This window comes from Narcine bancroftii, chromosome 12, assembly GCF_036971445.1.
Source record: "Narcine bancroftii isolate sNarBan1 chromosome 12, sNarBan1.hap1, whole genome shotgun sequence".
Lineage (NCBI taxonomy): Eukaryota > Metazoa > Chordata > Chondrichthyes > Torpediniformes > Narcinidae > Narcine > Narcine bancroftii.
The window spans coordinates 13,449,732-13,467,643 of record NC_091480.1 but is presented as its reverse complement, the minus strand read 5'-3'; the positions used below and the strand labels follow the sequence as shown (position 1 = coordinate 13,467,643).

The 17,912-nt window shown below is 37.4% G+C and overlaps 1 protein-coding gene across 6 annotated transcripts in view; it reads right to left on the bottom strand.

Annotated features, from left to right (window-relative positions):
- zc3h7a (zinc finger CCCH-type containing 7A) overlaps positions 1-17,912 on the bottom strand; it is a 52,840-nt gene that overhangs the window by 21,153 nt on the left and 13,775 nt on the right. For 5 of the 6 annotated variants that reach the window (XM_069906881.1, XM_069906882.1, XM_069906886.1 and 2 more), the window contains 9 exons: positions 15,293-15,373; positions 15,145-15,195; positions 12,034-12,073; positions 11,516-11,790; positions 8,784-9,009; positions 8,349-8,410; positions 7,240-7,423; positions 4,200-4,364; positions 1,881-2,086 (listed from right to left, as the gene is read on the bottom strand). In XM_069906881.1, coding sequence (XP_069762982.1) covers positions 1,881-2,086; positions 4,200-4,364; positions 7,240-7,423; positions 8,349-8,410; positions 8,784-9,009; positions 11,516-11,790; positions 12,034-12,073; positions 15,145-15,195; positions 15,293-15,373 — 1,290 coding nt within the window. The remainder of the gene's footprint in view (positions 1-1,880; positions 2,087-4,199; positions 4,365-7,239; positions 7,424-8,348; positions 8,411-8,783; positions 9,010-11,515; positions 11,791-12,033; positions 12,074-15,144; positions 15,196-15,292; positions 15,374-17,912) is intronic. The other variant, XM_069906885.1, reaches the window with a different exon arrangement.

Here is a 17,912-nt window from a genome sequence, read left to right as displayed (position 1 = left end):
AATAGCTTGGATGGATAATGAAATAGAAAATATATTGAGATTCAAGTAAGCAAAGGAACGTGGAAGGAAATGTAACAACACAACCAATTCACAAGAGCATGGAGACTTTTAACAGCCCGCTTTGTGGTGCCAGCACGTTATACTTATAGATGATGGTGGAGATCAGATAGAGCCATACAGGATAGAAAGAAGACCTTCAGTCTAATTCATCCAATGCCAACCAATGTGCTTATCTGAGCTAAATTTGGCCCACATTGTTCTATACTTTCCCTGACCTTGTACCTATCCTAATGTCCTCTGGGAGCTCTTTCCATTTATGGACCACCCTCTATGTAAAAAAAAAAGTTAAACCTCATATCCCCTTTAAATCTTTCCCCTTTCATCTTAAGTCTATTCCCAATACACTGGGGAAAAAAAAAGATTGACAATTTACCCCACCTGTGCTCCTTGTGATTTTGTATCTCTACAAAATGAACCCTCAGCCTCCTATGCCCCAAGGAAAAAAGTCCTACCTTATCAACTCACAGCTTACAACTCAAGCCCACTAGTCTTAACATCACCGTATCTTTTCTACACCCTTTCCTGGTTAATGACACCCATCCGACATCAGGGTAACCAGAACTGCACACGTACAGCTGCATCTCGTACAGCTGCAACACGACATTCCAACTCCCATTCTCAGTGTCTTGGCTGATGAAGGGAAACATGACAAATGCCATCTTCACTACCCTGCTCAGTTTTACTGCATTTTCCATGGCTCGAACATTTACTGTGGATGTTGTGTCTTGGATTGGACTTAACCAAAATTGGACACCTCATATTTACCCAAGTTAATCTCCATCTGCCATTCCTCACTCCACTGGCTCAATTGATCAAGATCCCTATAGTCTTCACTAACTTTCTTCACTGTTTGCTATACCACTATTTTTAGTGTCATATGAAAACCTACTAGATTCTCTTAAAATTATTGATTAAATGATGAAGAACAGGTGGCCCACCACTAGATACAGGTCTCCAATTTGAGAAACAATCCTCCATTATCATCCTCTGACTTCAACCACCAAGCCAATTTTGTATCCAAATGGCAAGCTTATCCTAGGTCCCATGTGACCAAAACCTCCAGATCCGCCTACCATGCAGTATCTTGACAAAAGCCTTGCTAACGTTCATGTGGATTCATCTCCCACTCTATCCTCATCAATCTTCTTGGTCACCTCTTAAAAAAAAAACTTGAATCAAATCTCTGAGGAACAATTTCCCATGCACAAACCCCAATCCGTATATAGATTAAAAGCCCTGCTCTCCAGAATTCAAACAAACAACAACAAAAATCGTGGAAGTAGGTTAAAAAATAAGTAAGTTTAAATTGACCCACCAGTTTGCTCGCCAATCACGTAACATGGAATCTCACGCAACCAGAAAATTCACTTACCTGGCATCTACTAATCCCTATAGCTGCCAGATACCGAGGGGTTTTACCGTAGATCCAAAATCTCCTCCAGTAACTTTACCCGTGACTGATATTAAGATCACAAGTCTGCAGCTTTTCTTAAATAAAGGCAGAACTTCCGGCACCTCACTCATGGCTAATGATACAAATATCATTGCTTATGCCCCCTGCAATTTTTGCTCTCGTTTCCAAAAAGCATCACAGGTTTATAGTTAAAATAAAATCTTTAGTCTTAAAAATACATCTCAAGAACCTTCTCACCCCATTCGCTAAAACACCTTTGGATGAAATCACATTTCTTTTTACTGTACTCTTACTTTATTCCATTTTATTCCCTCCACAAATGGAAAAAAATAACAATCTGTCAGGAGTAACACAGAGAGAGAAAAAAAAAGAATGATTCATTCAAAGTGAAACATATCCAACATACCCCACAAAGGAACATAAAAATGCCGTGGTGTTCCTGAAGAATTTTGGCAACAGTCAAGTTAATCTTCCTAATACTTCCCAAAGGAGCAAACAGTAGCTCACGGTTAAATACTCCTTTGCGTTCTAGGGACCATACATCTATTTCCTCTTGGCAATATGCAAATGTGCAGTGACCAGGGTATCTACACGGTTCTCCTGCAGCAACATCTGAAAATAAAAACAAATGAGCATAAATGCACCCAGGCTCAAAATATTGGTTACCTCTTATGGACGCTGCATGACCTGCTGAGTTTCTCCAGCATTTGTGTTTTTACCTCAATCACTGTCTGTAGACTTTCATTTTTCACAGCTTAATTATGTCAACTAGATATTTTCTGTGCAAACTGCAAAATGCAAATGGCTTTTTTTGCAGCTCAAATAATTTTTCTCTTGAACTCCCAATGCAAAGCAAAATATAAATATTGCTTGTGCCTTGACAAAATTTTAAAAAAGTTAATTTGTTGCTCTTAACTCAATCTCATAGCCAAAACATCTAGATGTTTAATCTGGGCTAAGAATATTCTACAATGAGAGTGCACAAGTTTAAGTGAGAGGGGAGCAACTTAAGAGGGATCTGAGGGACAATTTTGTCACTCAGTGGGTCGTCTGTATCTGGAACGAGCCACAAGGACAGCTAAACCACTTGAGGCTCTTTGACATATAATGTGCAGCTTGTGGAAATACATTGGCTGAGTCGGGAATCGGACCAGCTAGTGTTCACAATGGGAGTTTTAGTGGGCGTGGCTTGCAAGTGAAACTATTTGGGTATGACCACATGCGTCCTGCCTGCTGACTCTTGCCTAGGCCCAGGTTGCCCGCCCACTCACCTGAGCTCCCATCACTCTGACCACGGACTTGCTACCTAGTCCCAGTCGCCCAATACCTCGAACGCAGACATACCACCCGTCCCGCCTACCCATCCAAGCTCCCGAAGCCCTGAACGATGCAGGTATTGATCGTGGCCAAAAGTAGTTAGCATGAAATCGTCAACCTCCCCATCCCTTAAATGTTACGCTAAAAATTGGTCCACAAAATTCGACAATTACATGCATATGCAGGATATGTATTTTTTTGATTAATAAAACTAATACAAATTAGCAGTTTAAAAATCTCAAATATTTATATGTATTAATATTTATTTTAAAATTTTGTAGCAAAATGTGCACGTGAGAGTAAAATCGTGCATGTGATATTTTTGCATATCTTGTGGCTTTCAAACATCTGAAGTTTAGTGTATGAGGCTCCTATGTTAAGCAAATTTGGCCATCCCTGTGCTCAAGGAAGCTATAGAAGCAGGTACAATAATAATGATCAAAAGTCATTTGGACAGATGTATGGATAAGAACAGCTCAAAAGGCTATAGACCAAATACAGGCAAATGGGGAGGACCTCAGGGAGTCAAGGGTCTTCGATGGAGAAAAAGAATGGTCAACATTTCAAAATAAAACTCCTCACCAAGACTGTTAAATGCAGTCAAGAAGCCAGTGTAGAGGCCAGAGAGGGAGGGGTATGACAGGATCCCCATATGGGATTGGTGAATCATGACAGGTGGAGGTAGAGGATTATCAGAATCAAGAAAAACCAAGGGATCAGGTGCAAGAAGATGAGTCATACATGGCAGAGTGATGGATCAGAAGAAAAAAAGCTGCCAGTGGTTAAATCTGGCAATAAGAAAAGATGAGAATGAGGGAATAAAGAGAGAGCACATGGAGCATCTTTGAGGATGTGGGGCAAAGACCAATACATATATTTGCCATGTGTTCATCACAGAAATGTACTCAGGTGCAAGTGTAAAGTAGACATGAAGCCAAAAGTATGAAAAATGAGCCAAAATGGACAAAAGCTCAGTGAAGCTTTTATGAAGGGTTACAAAAACAATGGCAAGAAGTGATGGTTTATTGGAATGATAATGACTACCTGGATGGGTAGTCACATTCTCTACAATAAAAGCTTGGTTACAATGGACAAGGAATCGTTGGAACTGGAGTCACTTTGTCCTGCTTCGCATTGCTCACCCGCACATTTCCCAAGTGGTTCTGTGGTCATGAGGGTTGATCGGCAAAGTAATTAAATACCTTTGACTTCATCTTGTTCACAGTCATCAGGGCTAGGCAATTCATTCTGGCCTTTCATTCCAAATGTTAATTTTAAAATCTCATAATACAATCATGATTCCTGTTACATTGTTTTGAGAATTAACAGCTTGCATGAACAGAAATGTATGTGAAAAGCCACCATGATTCAATACATCATTTATATATGCTGTCTAATAATTCCTCACCTTTACATATGTAATAGGGTCCCACATACTGATTCTTTGTTGGTCTTGGTCGTATCTTCTTCCAAGATATTCTATCATCCGAATTCTTCAATCTACCAATTAAAATATCTTTCTTACACTTATGGTCCCCCTCTCCAGTGTAGGTATAAGTTAATCCTTTGGGATCTAAAAAAAAAAGTAGAAAGTGTTTTTTAAAAATGTTTTCCCCTTTAAAGACACAGCCTGTATTATGCTTTGAAATTTAGACAAAGAGTGCTCTATGGTGGGAGGAAACCAGGAGAAAGCCATTGCAGACACAGGGAGAACATACAAACTCCTTAAAGGCAGCATGGGAGTCGATTCAAACCCCAGTCCCGATCGCTGTAAGGGAGTTGTGCTGACCGCAAGTCCAACTGTGCCACCCATTTCAAAGATGAGTACAGTGGGATTTTAAGTTAGTGCAATGGTACCTTCAGAAATTGGGGAAAATTTTGGACAGACCAACACTTATAAAAACTAATTACAGAATTGTCGTCATGGCCTGTGCAAAGAAGACTTAAATACAAAATGTTTGGCACACCAGTGGCTAAACAATTTATTTTCTGCAATAAATGTGCTCTTCATTTAAGCACTAGACTAAACTTTCCAGCCAAAACCTGACAAAAGGCCCAGGCCCAAAGCATTGGTCGTCAGCAGTGAGAACAGCTCAGTGGCCAAGAGCACTGGTCTTGAAAACTAGGGGTTGCTAGTTCATTCTTCACTAGGGCCTCATTTCTGTGAGGGGTGCTGGACAAAGTGGCGACTCTTTGTGTTTCTTAGATAAAGAATTGAATGTATGTTACATTCTAAATGTAGTATTACATGACAATAATAGAACATTTACCTTTTTACCCTTTACTTCCTGTGGATGTTGTGTGACCTGCTGAGTTTCTCCAACACAATTGTACATTACAGCTTAAACTTCCATTGCTTAGGGAAAAAAATATTGAACCAGTTGAAGTAAAGAAAAATAGTGGGGAGGTAATGAAGCATATAAGGATAACCGAGGAGGTAGTGATGGCTGTGTTGAAAAAGTTAAGGTGGATAAATCTCCGGGACCGGACAAAATATTCCCAAGGACACTCAGGGAGGCTTGTGGACAGATAATGGGGCCATTAACAGAGATATTTAGGATGTCACTGGCCACAGGGGTAGTGCTAAAGGATTGGAGGGTTGCACATGTGGTTCTGCTGTTTAAGAAAGGGTCCAAATGTAAACCTGGGAATTATAGGCCCATGAGTTTGACGTCTGTGGTGGGCAAGTTGATGGAAAGTGTTCTGAGGGATGGTATTTACAAATATTTGGAGGTACAGAGATTGATAGAGAGTAATCAGCATGGTTTTGTCAGGGGTAGATCATGCTTGACAAATCTGATTGAGTTTTTCGAGGGGGTTACAAAAAAGGTTGATGAAGGGAAAGCTGTGGATGCTGTCTATTTAGACTTTAGTAAAGCTTTTGACAAAGTCCCCCACAAGAGGTTAGGAAAAAAAGGTGGAGGCATTAGGTATAAATAAGGAGGTAGTGAAATGGATTCAGAAATGGTTGGATGGGAGGTGTCAGAGAGTAGTGGTAGAAAATTGTTTGTCCAATTGGAGGCCGGTGACTAGTGGAGTTCCTCAGGGATCGGTCCTGGGTCCACTATTGTTTGTTATATATATTATCGATCTGGAAGTAGGGGTGGAGAGTTGGGTAAGCAAGTTTGCGGATGATACAAAGATTGGTGGTGTTGTGGACAGTGAGGAAGATTACTGTAGATTAAAAGGAGATTTAGGAAGGCTGGAGGTGTGGGCAGAGAATTGGCTGATGGAATTTAATACAGATAAGTGTGAGGTATTACATTTTGAAAAGGCAAATCTAAATAGGTCATATACATTAAATGGTAGGCTATTGAGATGTGCAGAGCAACAAAGGGATTTAGGAGTTGTGGTAAATAGTACCCTCAAGGCTAATACTCAGGTAGATGGTGTGGTGAAGAAGGCATTTGAAATGTTGGCCTTCATAAATCGGAGTATTGAATTCAAGAGTATGGAGGTTATGATGAAATTGTACAAAGCACTGGTGAGGCCAAATTTGGAGTACTGTGTACAGTTTTGGTCACCAAATCATAGGAAAGATATAAACAAAATAGAGAGAGTGCAGAGAAGGTTCACGAGAATGTTGACAGGATTTCAAGGTTTAAGTTGCAGGGAAAAGTTGTGCAGACTAGGGCTTTTTTCTCTGGAGCGTAGAAGATTGAGGGGGAACTTGATCGAGGTGTTTAAGATTTTAAAAGGGACAGACAGAGTAAATGTGGATAGGCTTTTTCAATTAAGAGTGGGGGAGATTCAAACTAGAGGGCATGGTTTAAGGTTGAAGGGGGAGAATTATAAGGGGAACATGAGGGGAAATTTCTTTCCGCAAAGGGTGGTAGGGATGTGGAATGAGCTTCCGGCAGATGTGGTTGAGGCGGGATCATTGGTTACATTCAAGGATAGACTGGATAGTTACATGGAGAGGAGAGGACTGGAGGGGTATGGACTGGGTGCTGGTCAGTGGGACTAGGAGGGTGGGGATTTGTTACGGCATGGACTAGTAAGGCTGAACTGGCCTGTTCTGTGCTGTAAGTGGTTATATGGTTATATTTACTCTATCTGTGCAAATTGTACTATTAACTCTTATTGCCATTTGTCCACTGATAATGAAGTTTTAATTTTAATTATAAAATAGACACCACAGTTCTGTATTACATCAGGAATAAAAGGCTGTCATAACTTGCTAGAAATTAGATGGTATTCTTGAGTTACTTTATCTACTCCATGAAAGAACCTCATCTCATATTTGTCTACAGAAGCAAAGCATGTTTAACCACCCCACTGCTCCCTGATGCAGGAAATGTTTGTGTGCTGGTATAAAGACAAAGTAGTTCAACTCACTGCTCAAATACAAATGGAGTCAAACCAACAACAATTACATTTCTAATATCAATTTCTTCCTGAGAAAAGATTTGACAATGGAATTAAGATACCATAGATTTTTTCCTCACCTATTTTGAAACAAGACAAACAGGCCTGTTTAAATTCATGAGTTTCTGACAGTGCATTTCCACCAAGTGGTTGTGTGGATAATTCAGTTGCTCCCATGTCTGTCCCTCTTGAGAAGGCACTTCCATTTTGACCTATAATTCCTATATTGCTGTTATTAATGAAAAGGCTAGTTGCACTATTTCGCTGAAATAAAAATAAAGCAAAATGTTTAGTGAAAAATGCAGAAAATGTCGTTTGTGAATTTTTGAACTTTGGAGTAAATGACATTGTTTTATTGCTTTGATGTGGGTGTTCCTTGGTGGCTGGGTGCAATGTATTGTTTTAAATTAAAATGGAAAAAAATGTATTCTACATTTGTAAATTATAATTATTTCATGTAAAAATGAAACCAAGAAAACCTCTCAAAGAACACTATTTTGCATCCACTGATTAGTACTGTCCACTTTCACAGCATTTTTGCTTGCTCTGAAATCCACTTTATTTTGGTAACCATCTATAAATTTCTTTCTTCTGTCATCTTAGCAATAGTTTGTGCTGCAATCAGAAAGGCCGTGTGCAATAGTTTGAACGAGCCAATGTTTAAAACAGAAAACCATGCACATCTTCTAGAACAAGAGTCAATTTTCACAGAAAAATCCTTGGACCTACATTTGTAGCTTTACCAGACAAGGACTGCTTAAAGAAAGCTCTTGGTGCCTGCCACATTGACCACCGCCAGTGGGCTGATCTCGCCTCCAACCGTGCATCTTGGCGCCTCACAGATCGGCGGGCAGCAACCTCCTTTGAAGAAGACCGCAGAGCCCACCTCACTGACAAAACACAAAGGAGGAAAAACCCAACACCCAACCCCAACCCACCAATTTTCCCTTGCAACTGTGCCTGCCTGTCCCGCATCGGACTTGTCAGTCACCAACGAGCCTGCAGCTGACGTGGACATTACCCCTCCATAAATCTTCGTCTGCGAAGCCAAGCCAAAGAAAATTGTTTCCTATTTTTGCTCACTATATAATTATTTATTGCAGCTTTAAAGAAACTATTTTGTTCTGAATTTCTATTATCACTCATTTCTGTACATCTTATAAGAGAAATGGAAATGATGTTTACTCACAGACAGATAGGAAATGGTACCATTGTGTCCCTGTGCTCCAGTTCCAACATCAGAAGATTTCACTTCCAAAGAGAAAATATAACAAAACGTGAAGATACTAATAAGATATTACATCCAATGTACCGATCAAACTTGTGTCTCCACATCAATAGTACAGGCCTCTGCTTACTAGCCAGTAACTTAATATTACAAATGGTTTTTTGTTGGTCTATAAACGGAGAACCTCAATGATAATCTTCCAAATGTGGTAGATCAAGAAACACTTGGCAAAAAAAGAGCTGCAGCAAACACATACAAATGATCACCCCTTTGAAGTATATAGGACATTCCACTGATCAGAAGAACCGATGAAGATAACTATATTTATTATTGAAACAAAGAATAATGCATACTCATTGTTCAAATTTGGTTGTGTACTTGATAAACAATTCTTACCTCTCTGAGACTCCATGATAGGTAAAGTGTCTAAAGTATCCATTCTGGAGCCAAGTGAATCATATGGCAGCATATTCATTGAGAATGAATAGACTGATGGTAGGGTCACTGAAGGAACATGACTACTTGTAACCTGGAGTGGCAAGGCAGAACTAGGATAAGGAATACCAGAAGGCAGACTGGCTGGTAAGCGAGATGAAATGCTTCCTTTTCGATTCATGGTGTCCTGAAATTAAAAAAAGTAAAATAAATCAGGTTAATGTGGCAAAAAAAATTATTTTTAGAAGTATTTTAAATATATGCCAAAATATTTTACAATCAGCAAATCATTTTTGAAATGCTGTCACCATTACTTCTGTAAAATGCTACAGTCAATTTATACATATTAAAAGCATTGATTTAAAGAGTAGAGACAAGAGATTACACATGTAGTAATCAGCCGTTTGCTTTTTGGTTCAAGAGGAACAAAGCAGGTCAGGCAGCATCTAAGAGGCAGAGGGATAGTTGACATTTTGGGCCATTTGCCCTGATGCAGGGTCTCCATCGAAAATGTCAATCATCCATCTGCCTCCACAGCTGCTGCCTGACCCACTGAGTTTGTTCTCATTAAAGAATGCTGTTGGAACTGCGCAGGTGAGTGAAGCGTTTTGAATTACGCTCCTAGCTTTTGCCCTGAAAATAAGTCGGAGGTTTCCAAAAATCAGGAGGCAACTAATTTATTAATAGACATCCTGTATGTGTTTGATCCAGTTACATTTCCGGTCATGAAGTTATACATTTTATTTTTGAAATATTGGGGATGAATAAACGGATAACAGGATTTGTTTCTTTAGTGATGTTAACTGAGGGATGGGTAAGTGTCAACACAATTACAGAATTTTCTGCTCTTATTTAATGTCTACCATCGCCTTCCCAAGATCGTGTTATATGGCGAGCTCTCCACTGGCCACCGTGACAGAGGTGCACCAAAGAAGAGGTACAAGGACTGCCTAAAGAAATCTCTTGGTGCCTGCCACATTGACCACCGCCAGTGGGCTGATAACGCCTCAAACCGTGCATCTTGGCGCCTCACAGTTTGGTGGGCAGCAACCTCCTTTGAAGAAGACCGCAGAGCCCACCTCACTGACAAAAGGCAAAGGAGGAAAAACCCAACACCCAACCCCAACCCACCAATTTTCCCCTGCAACCGCTGCAACCGTGTCTGCCTGTCCCGCATCGGACTTGTCAGCCACAAACGAGCCTGCAGCTGACGTGGACTTTTACCCCCTCCATAAATCTTCGTCCGCGAAGCCAAGCCAAAGAAGATGTTAACTGAGGGATGGGTAAGTGTCAACACAATTACAGAATTTTCTGCTCTTATTTAATGTCTACCAAAGTATTTTTTCTATTAATTTATGCAGCAGACCAAATTTTGGAATTTTGTATGAAATATTAATCTTCTAACAGAGAAAAATAGATAATCAATGACGCCAAAAGAGCATTATTGAATCCAAATCTAATACATGCTTGTTTTGCAGGGCAGTGCATGTTTTAAGCATTTTGAAAACAATGAAAACGTTGCCACTAATTCAGCAAAATAACTGACCAGTCACTGAAAATATGGGTATAACAGCAGATCAAAGGCTTAGTACTGTGACAATTGACTGAGTTCCTGAATCTTTTCTACCATGTGGAGGGTGGTGAAAAGCTCTTCACTTGCCTGAGTAAGTGCTGCTTCAACAACACTTGATTGTACTGTTACTCAAGTTTGTCATCACGACTGGAGCAACAGCGGGTCCATTAGATAGCCGTAAAATTGCATTTTCAATTACAAAATAAGTTCCATGACCTTCCACCAGGAGTGTTATCTCAACATCAAAAGGGATCACAACACCATTTTAATAATTTTGGCGATACACAATCTATAGGAAAATGAAACCACAAGTTCCCTTTGCAATAACTGACTCAGGACACTTGTCCCTGGAGATGAAAAGAGCAACTTAAAGGATTGCATCATTTTAAGAGAGTCTATTATAACTAGAGTCACACAGCACAGAAACAACCTCTTCAGTTCACCACATCCATGTCAGCAAGGGCCCATCGAAAATAAACTCATTTGCAGCACTTGGTCTGTAGCCTTCTATTCCTTGGCTATTCAAAGAGTTTGTTTTAAATATTGTGAGAATTCCTACCTCTACCATCTTCTCAGGCAGTGCATTCCAGATTGCCACCATCTTCTGGCTGAAAGAAATTCTTCAGCTCCCCTCCAACTCTTTTTACTTCTCACCTTAAACCTATTCCCTCTGGTTTGAAATATCTCTCTATCCACCCAAGGCCCCACACAATTTAGTATACCTCGATCTGGCCTCAACCTCTTACAAAACAAGCCCAACCTTTTCAATTGCAATTGTTCTGAGAATTCCAAAAATAAATCTTCAAATCTGAATTCCATTTTGTTGCTTTGAGAACTTATAACACTAATCCTGGTGTTCCACAGGTATAAAATCTGGGCCCTTCACCAATAATAATGCATTTTTCAAACAAAGTTACATGGTGATTTTCAAATAAAATGTTCTCCAAAACTAAAAAGTTGGAAACATTCAGATACAATTGGATTCGATATTACACTTCCACAAATCTAGATACACTGCAGTTACTACATATTATGAATGACAAACATTAACAATAATGACCATTTTCCAATCTTCCAGTGTGCTCAAGTTTTATCCTCTACTAAGATAGATATATTTTACCAATGGAGTTTCTTCCACAGCAGACATTGCATCCAGCAGTTCATCCAGGTCCTCTCCTATTTTGTCTCCATCAGCCGACTCATGCCCTTGAAAAGGTATCTGTCCTCCGTTCATTTGTGTCGCCATAGGAAGGTTGTTTTTCTTGGACAGATGTACTGTAGGTGAAGCAGAATTGGAAACAACTAGAATTGGTGGTGGCTCACTTGCTGCGTGAGGGATTTTATCCAAAGAATCAGGTGTGGCAACTGAAGATCCCAGACTTATTCCCGGAAAATCTACAACCAAAGATATATAATCTCAGAAAAATTCAACTTTTTGTTACACTGAAAGGGAAAACATTTCAAAAAGCATTGGATTAAATATTAGCTATCTCTGTCTTCCTTTGTGTGCAATACAATTCCTGAAGACAGCTCATTCAATTACCTATTTCCATGCTCGTCATGAATGGAAAAAACTGTCAAATAATTCTTCCAAGCCTCTGCAGAATTTGCAGGAATATAAAATTAAATTCATTTTACCTGTTTCGATATCTTCAATGGAATCCAAACTATCGATAGGCTTTGGAGGAAAACAGAGAAAAAAAAAGTTCTGTAATAATGGTTAGCAATTAATCCAATTTATAGGGAACTTTTGCTCTGACGGCACACACTTCAAAAATCCATAGCATCAGATTTTTTAAAATTTATCTTCTCAAATCTACAAGATTTCAAATTTGAAGTTTTTATCTCACTCGTCGTAGGCAGAAATATGAAAATTTTAATTGCCATCCTTGATTATTTCAAACTTGCAACTAGACTGTAATACATCACAAGAACGGCCCCTCAGCACACAAAGTCTGGACCTAGCAAAAAGCGCATTCTCTTCAGTTTGCACATGATCCATAGCCTTCCTCTCCCTACATATTCATACATCTAATACCCACTTGAAGTTAATATTGTATCTGGTTCCACCACTACACCTAGCAATCCATTGCACGCACCTATCACTCTCTGTGTAAAACGCTGTCCTGCTCATCTCATTTAAACTTTTGCCCTCTCATCATAAATGTATGCTATCTGGCCTTTGACATTTTTACCCTGGGTATCTGACCATCTGCCCTCTCTGTACCTCCTATAACTCTATTAATTTTATGCAGACTTCTATCAGGCGTCCCCTCAGCTCTTACACTCCAGCAAAAACAACCCAAGTTTGTCCAAACTCTCCTCATACTTCTCACCCTCAGTCTCTTTTGTAGCCTTTCTAAAGCCTCTACATCCTTCCTGATGCACTCCGAAAGTGCAACACTTCACACTTGTCCAGATTTAACTCCATTGGCCATTTCTCCAACTGATCGTTATCTATTTGCCACAGGAAAGTCTGCAAACACTGTGAATCTAGTGCTAAGTTTCTATTTGCAACGTATCTGTTGCATCCTTTGATAGTCTCCTACACTATCCACAACAACTTACATAATCTCCAAGCTTACTAACCTATCCACTTACATTTTCAGCAAGTAATTTATGTACATCACATATACAGGAGAAAGGCACGGAGAATAGTGAGATCAGCAAATATTCTAACCACACAATCAACATGTTTTCTTTCATCAGTGAATGATAGATGTATGGAACACTGCCAAGAGAGATGGTGGAAACAGATGACAGCAACATTTAGGAAGCATTTAGACAGGCACGTGAATGTGCAGGGAATGGTGGTATACAAATCATGTGCTGGCAGATGGGATTGTTCATTTGGGATCATGGTTGCCCACAGTCAAAGGCCCTAATCCTATGTTGGCTGACCGTAGCTCCTTGAAGCAATGTAGGATTGGCAATAAATTTCATAAAATTAATAATAAAAAAGTATTAGTGACTTGGAAGTATCATAGAATAAAGTAGTAAAACTGACAAAGTCCACATACTTCATTCAATAAAAAATATTATAATTTTAAAAAATCAACATTGCTTTTAACAGGAGAAACATTAAATAATTCTCAGTGTCTTAACTGTTAAAACAAGCATATCATTTGATCACTTTTTTTTATTGAGGCAGATTTTATTTTCTTCTCATTTATTGCAATTGCCACTGGCCATGAAGAAAAGCATCAGAGATTGGCTTTTGCCAAAATTTGCTCTTTTCCAGAGGCAGGGATTTGAGACTCATTTTCCCTCTTGATACCAGCAAGCACTTTCCAGTAGCTTTGGTTTGGAACAAACACAGTCTACTGGAGGAACTTAGTGGGATGAGTTTACAGCGAGAGAAAAAGAATGCTCAACGTTTCAGGATCGAATCCTTCAGCAAGGTTTGCTGAGTTCCTCCAGCAAATTGTGTTTAGCTTCAGATTTGAGCAGTCTTGGCTTTTGTTTGGAACTCGTAGGGACAATACCCAAAGTTCTGATGGCAAATTCACTGCATTATTCTGCATCTTACGGCACAGTTGGTGCAGCAGTTAGCGTAATACCTTTACAGCGCCAACAATCGGAAATGGACCGGGGTTCAAGTCCCACGCTGCCTGTAAAGAGTTTGTACATTCTCCCCATTTGTCCGTGGGTTTTCTCCGGGGGCTCCGGTTTCATCCCACCATTCAAAATGAACCGGAGGTGCAGGTTAATAGGGTTTAAAATTGGGCGGCACGGAAATGTGAGCCAAAATAGCCTGTTACTGTGCTGTATGTCTAAATTAATTTTTAAAAAATATTACTCATATTGGATGGTAACATTCAAAACACATTATTTTTTTAATCCTCATATCACGCACAAAAAAAAATTCTCAAGCGCTGCCTCAAACAAACACTTAAAAGCTAGTTAAGGCAACAGGACCCACAAGCATTTTTATATAATTAATATTAATAAAATGACAAACACTTTTTGAAGCTAATGGAAATTTAAATCCACATAAATTTAATATCCGAATTATAGGTGATCAATGATAACACAGCATTTTTTCCAATTTGAAATTGCAGACCTAATGGATTCATTTGAGGAACTCGGCAGTTGTTTTTCATTGATAATTCTCATTGTCCACTCCTCTTAATTAGTAATTTTTAAATAACAATTAATGATTGTCTCTGCCAATATTATTGTTTATTAAATGGTGGGTGTTTCTTTTCTTATTTTTGGGTGGGGGGGATGGGGAGAAAAATATAAAAGTACTTTTTTTGTATAATTGGCTATGGATATTTGATTAATGTTTTATTCATTTTTTACTGTAATGTTGCAATTTTTTTTAAAAAGTGATTCTCATTGTAAGTTAATTAAATTCACAAAGAAATTGCGAAGGAAAAAATTTGAAATTTATTGAGCAGTTTTTTTTTATAAACAGAGCAAGTGGATAATTGTTTCAATGCAACAAATAAAATGCACCAAATTATGTCCTTTGTATTAAAAAATAGAACTTAAAAAGTTAAAAGACAAGAGAATGGCAGATGCTGGAATTTGGAGAAAAAATACAATATGCTGGAGGAACTCAAAAGGTCAGGCAGCATCCGTGGAGAGAAGTGGATGGTCGACTTTTTGAGTGAAACCATATTTCAGGACTCAGAACTTAAGTTAATATTACAGTAATGAAAGAGGTGAACCCAAAACATACTGAAGTCTCTCATGCACATTTAATATATACAATGAATAAAAGTTAAACAACAATAAACTTACTTGTTTAGAAGATTCAGCTGAAGGAATTGAACGGACGGCAATTAATGGAGGCTGCAAGAAAAAGATGAATGTTCAATTAATAATATGAATACAAAGATTTAAAAAGGAAAAAAGATGCAAGAAAAAAAATAGTATAGAATATACTCACCTGAACTCGGACATATGCTTTCCTAATTTTTAATCCTAATTTCTGAGCCAATTCCTGGGTTAATTTTATTACAACATCCTCCTGAAATACAATTTGAAACACATTTGTTTAAATGTGCTTAAAGGTAATGCAGGTAACAGAAGTTAAATTATTCTATACTAGGCAGGATGAATGCTAGAAATCATAGCAGATCAGGCAGTTCCTGTGGTGGGAGAAAAAAATTTAATGATTCAGGTTGATTACCTTTACTCAAAACTAGAAATCAAAGTTGCAAAAGGGGAAGGTGGACAAAATAGAGACCTCCAAAGATTCTGAATGCTACAAGTGAGAGTGGTGCTGGGTGGTGGAAAGAGTGCAGGCTTGTTAATCAGAGGTAGAGAAGTTGAAGAACAGAGAGAAAAAGTACTAGAAAGAACAGAGAACTGAACACCCTCAAATTCTGAAATAATACTTAGAGAGCCCAGCAGCATCTGTTGTCAGAGAAAAGAAGAGATAACATTACAGGTCTTAAATCAAAATGTGCCCATACTTCCTTTTCAATAACAATAATAACGGTAAATCCCAAAAATGATAGAGATCCATTGAAACTGTCATTATATAGATCATTATCTTTGTTGAAGATGGGCTATAAAATATTAGCCAATGCTTTGGCAAACAGATTGGCAAAATTGCTAAATAAGGATCAAACAGGATTTGTTAAGAAAAGGCAATCAGCAGACATTGTAAGTAGATCACTTAGTATAATTAATTTGGCCCATTCAAAAAGAGGTGGCAGTTGCCTTGAATGCAGAGAAGCCTTTTGATAGACTGGAGTGGGATTTTCTATTTAAAGTGCTGGAAAGATTTGGATTAGGTTAAAACTTTATAAATTGGATTTGAGCCCAATATAATGAACCCAAGGCCAGAGTTGTGACAAATGGGAAAGTATCTCCAGCATTCCCAGTGTTGACCAAGATGAACATGATCAATTTGTTTGCAGATATATTAATATGTCTGACAGAACCAGAAACGTCTTTGCAAAAGCTGCATTTACAGCTTCAAAACTACAGGAGGGTCTCTGGGTACAAAATAAATTGGGGAAAAAGTGAGATTATGCGATTAATTGATGGGGATTATACAAACTGTCAAAGAAATATGCAATTTAAATGGTCGAGGAATGGGATTAAAACAGAAAATGATTTGAAAAATTCACACAAAATGAACTATCTCTCCTTGCTTAAGAAGGATGAGGAAGATTTAAGTAAATGGATGACTCTTCCAATGACTTTATTTGGAAGAGTTAACTCTGTTAAAATGAACATATTCCTGTGTACATAATACTTTTTTCCAGGCTCTTCCAATACCATTACCACAGAAATTTTTTTTCAAAATTTAAATAAATTGTGTAGAAAGTTTCTTTAGAAAGTTAGCCAGAGTTTCCATGGAAAAAATAACCTGGCAATACCTTATGGGAGGTTTGCAACTCCCAAATTTTAAATAGTACTATTGGGCAGTCCAAATGAAATTCATCACTTCTCAATTTAACAGAAGAGACAAGCCTTCATGGGTGGAAATTGAACTGCACAAAGTTGGAGAGAGAGTAGCAGAATATTATATATAGAGGATATATAAATATATATATATATATTTTTTTTATTTCTTTTTAAATCTATTTATATTTTATAAATCTATTTTGATATATTTTTTTATTTCTTTTTAAATCTATATATATATTTTTTAAATCTATTTTGATATATTTTTTTAATTTCTTTTTAAATCTATTTATATATATTTTTTTAATCTATTTTGATATATTTTTTTATTTCTTTTTAAATCTATTTATATATATTTTTTTAATCTATTTTGATATATTTTTTTATTTCTTTTTAAATCTATTTATATATATTTTTTTAATCTATTTTGATATATTTTTTTATTTCTTTTTAAATCTATTTATATATATTTTTTTAATCTATTTTGATATATTTTTTTATTTCTTTTTAAATCTATTTATATATATTTTTTTAATCTATTTTGATATATTTTTTTATTTCTTTTTAAATCTATTTATATATATTTTTTAAATCTATTTTGATATATTTTTTTATTTCTTTTTAAATCTATTTATATATATTTTTTTAATCTATTTTGATATATTTTTTTATTTCTTTTTAAATCTATTTATATATTTTTTTAAAAATCTATTTTGATATATATATTTTTTTAAAATCTATTTTTATATATGGGACACTATCTTTAACAAATTCTGGAGCTATAAAATAATTATACTGTCGGCTAGTGTCCCAGAACCCAGTAATAAAATTCAAAAAAGATTGTTAAAATTACATCAACAGATAAAGGGAAAGATTGAACAAATAAATATAGTTATCTTATTTCTCTCTTCTTTTAATGCATTACATTGTATATAATGTTATCAAATGTACTGGTTACAAACAAGTGAGCAAGTAGAAAGGCGCAACAGTTCCAGAAATCTGCTAATACCTCTCTGTGATTGGTGGATACTGCCTCCACTGCATATCAAGCTCCCATTGAAGTCTGCACTTAATACCCCTCAAGTTTTCCCGGTCTAACATACTAAAGAACCTACGGTCCATCCTGACCTTTGGTTCTGTCTATGCAC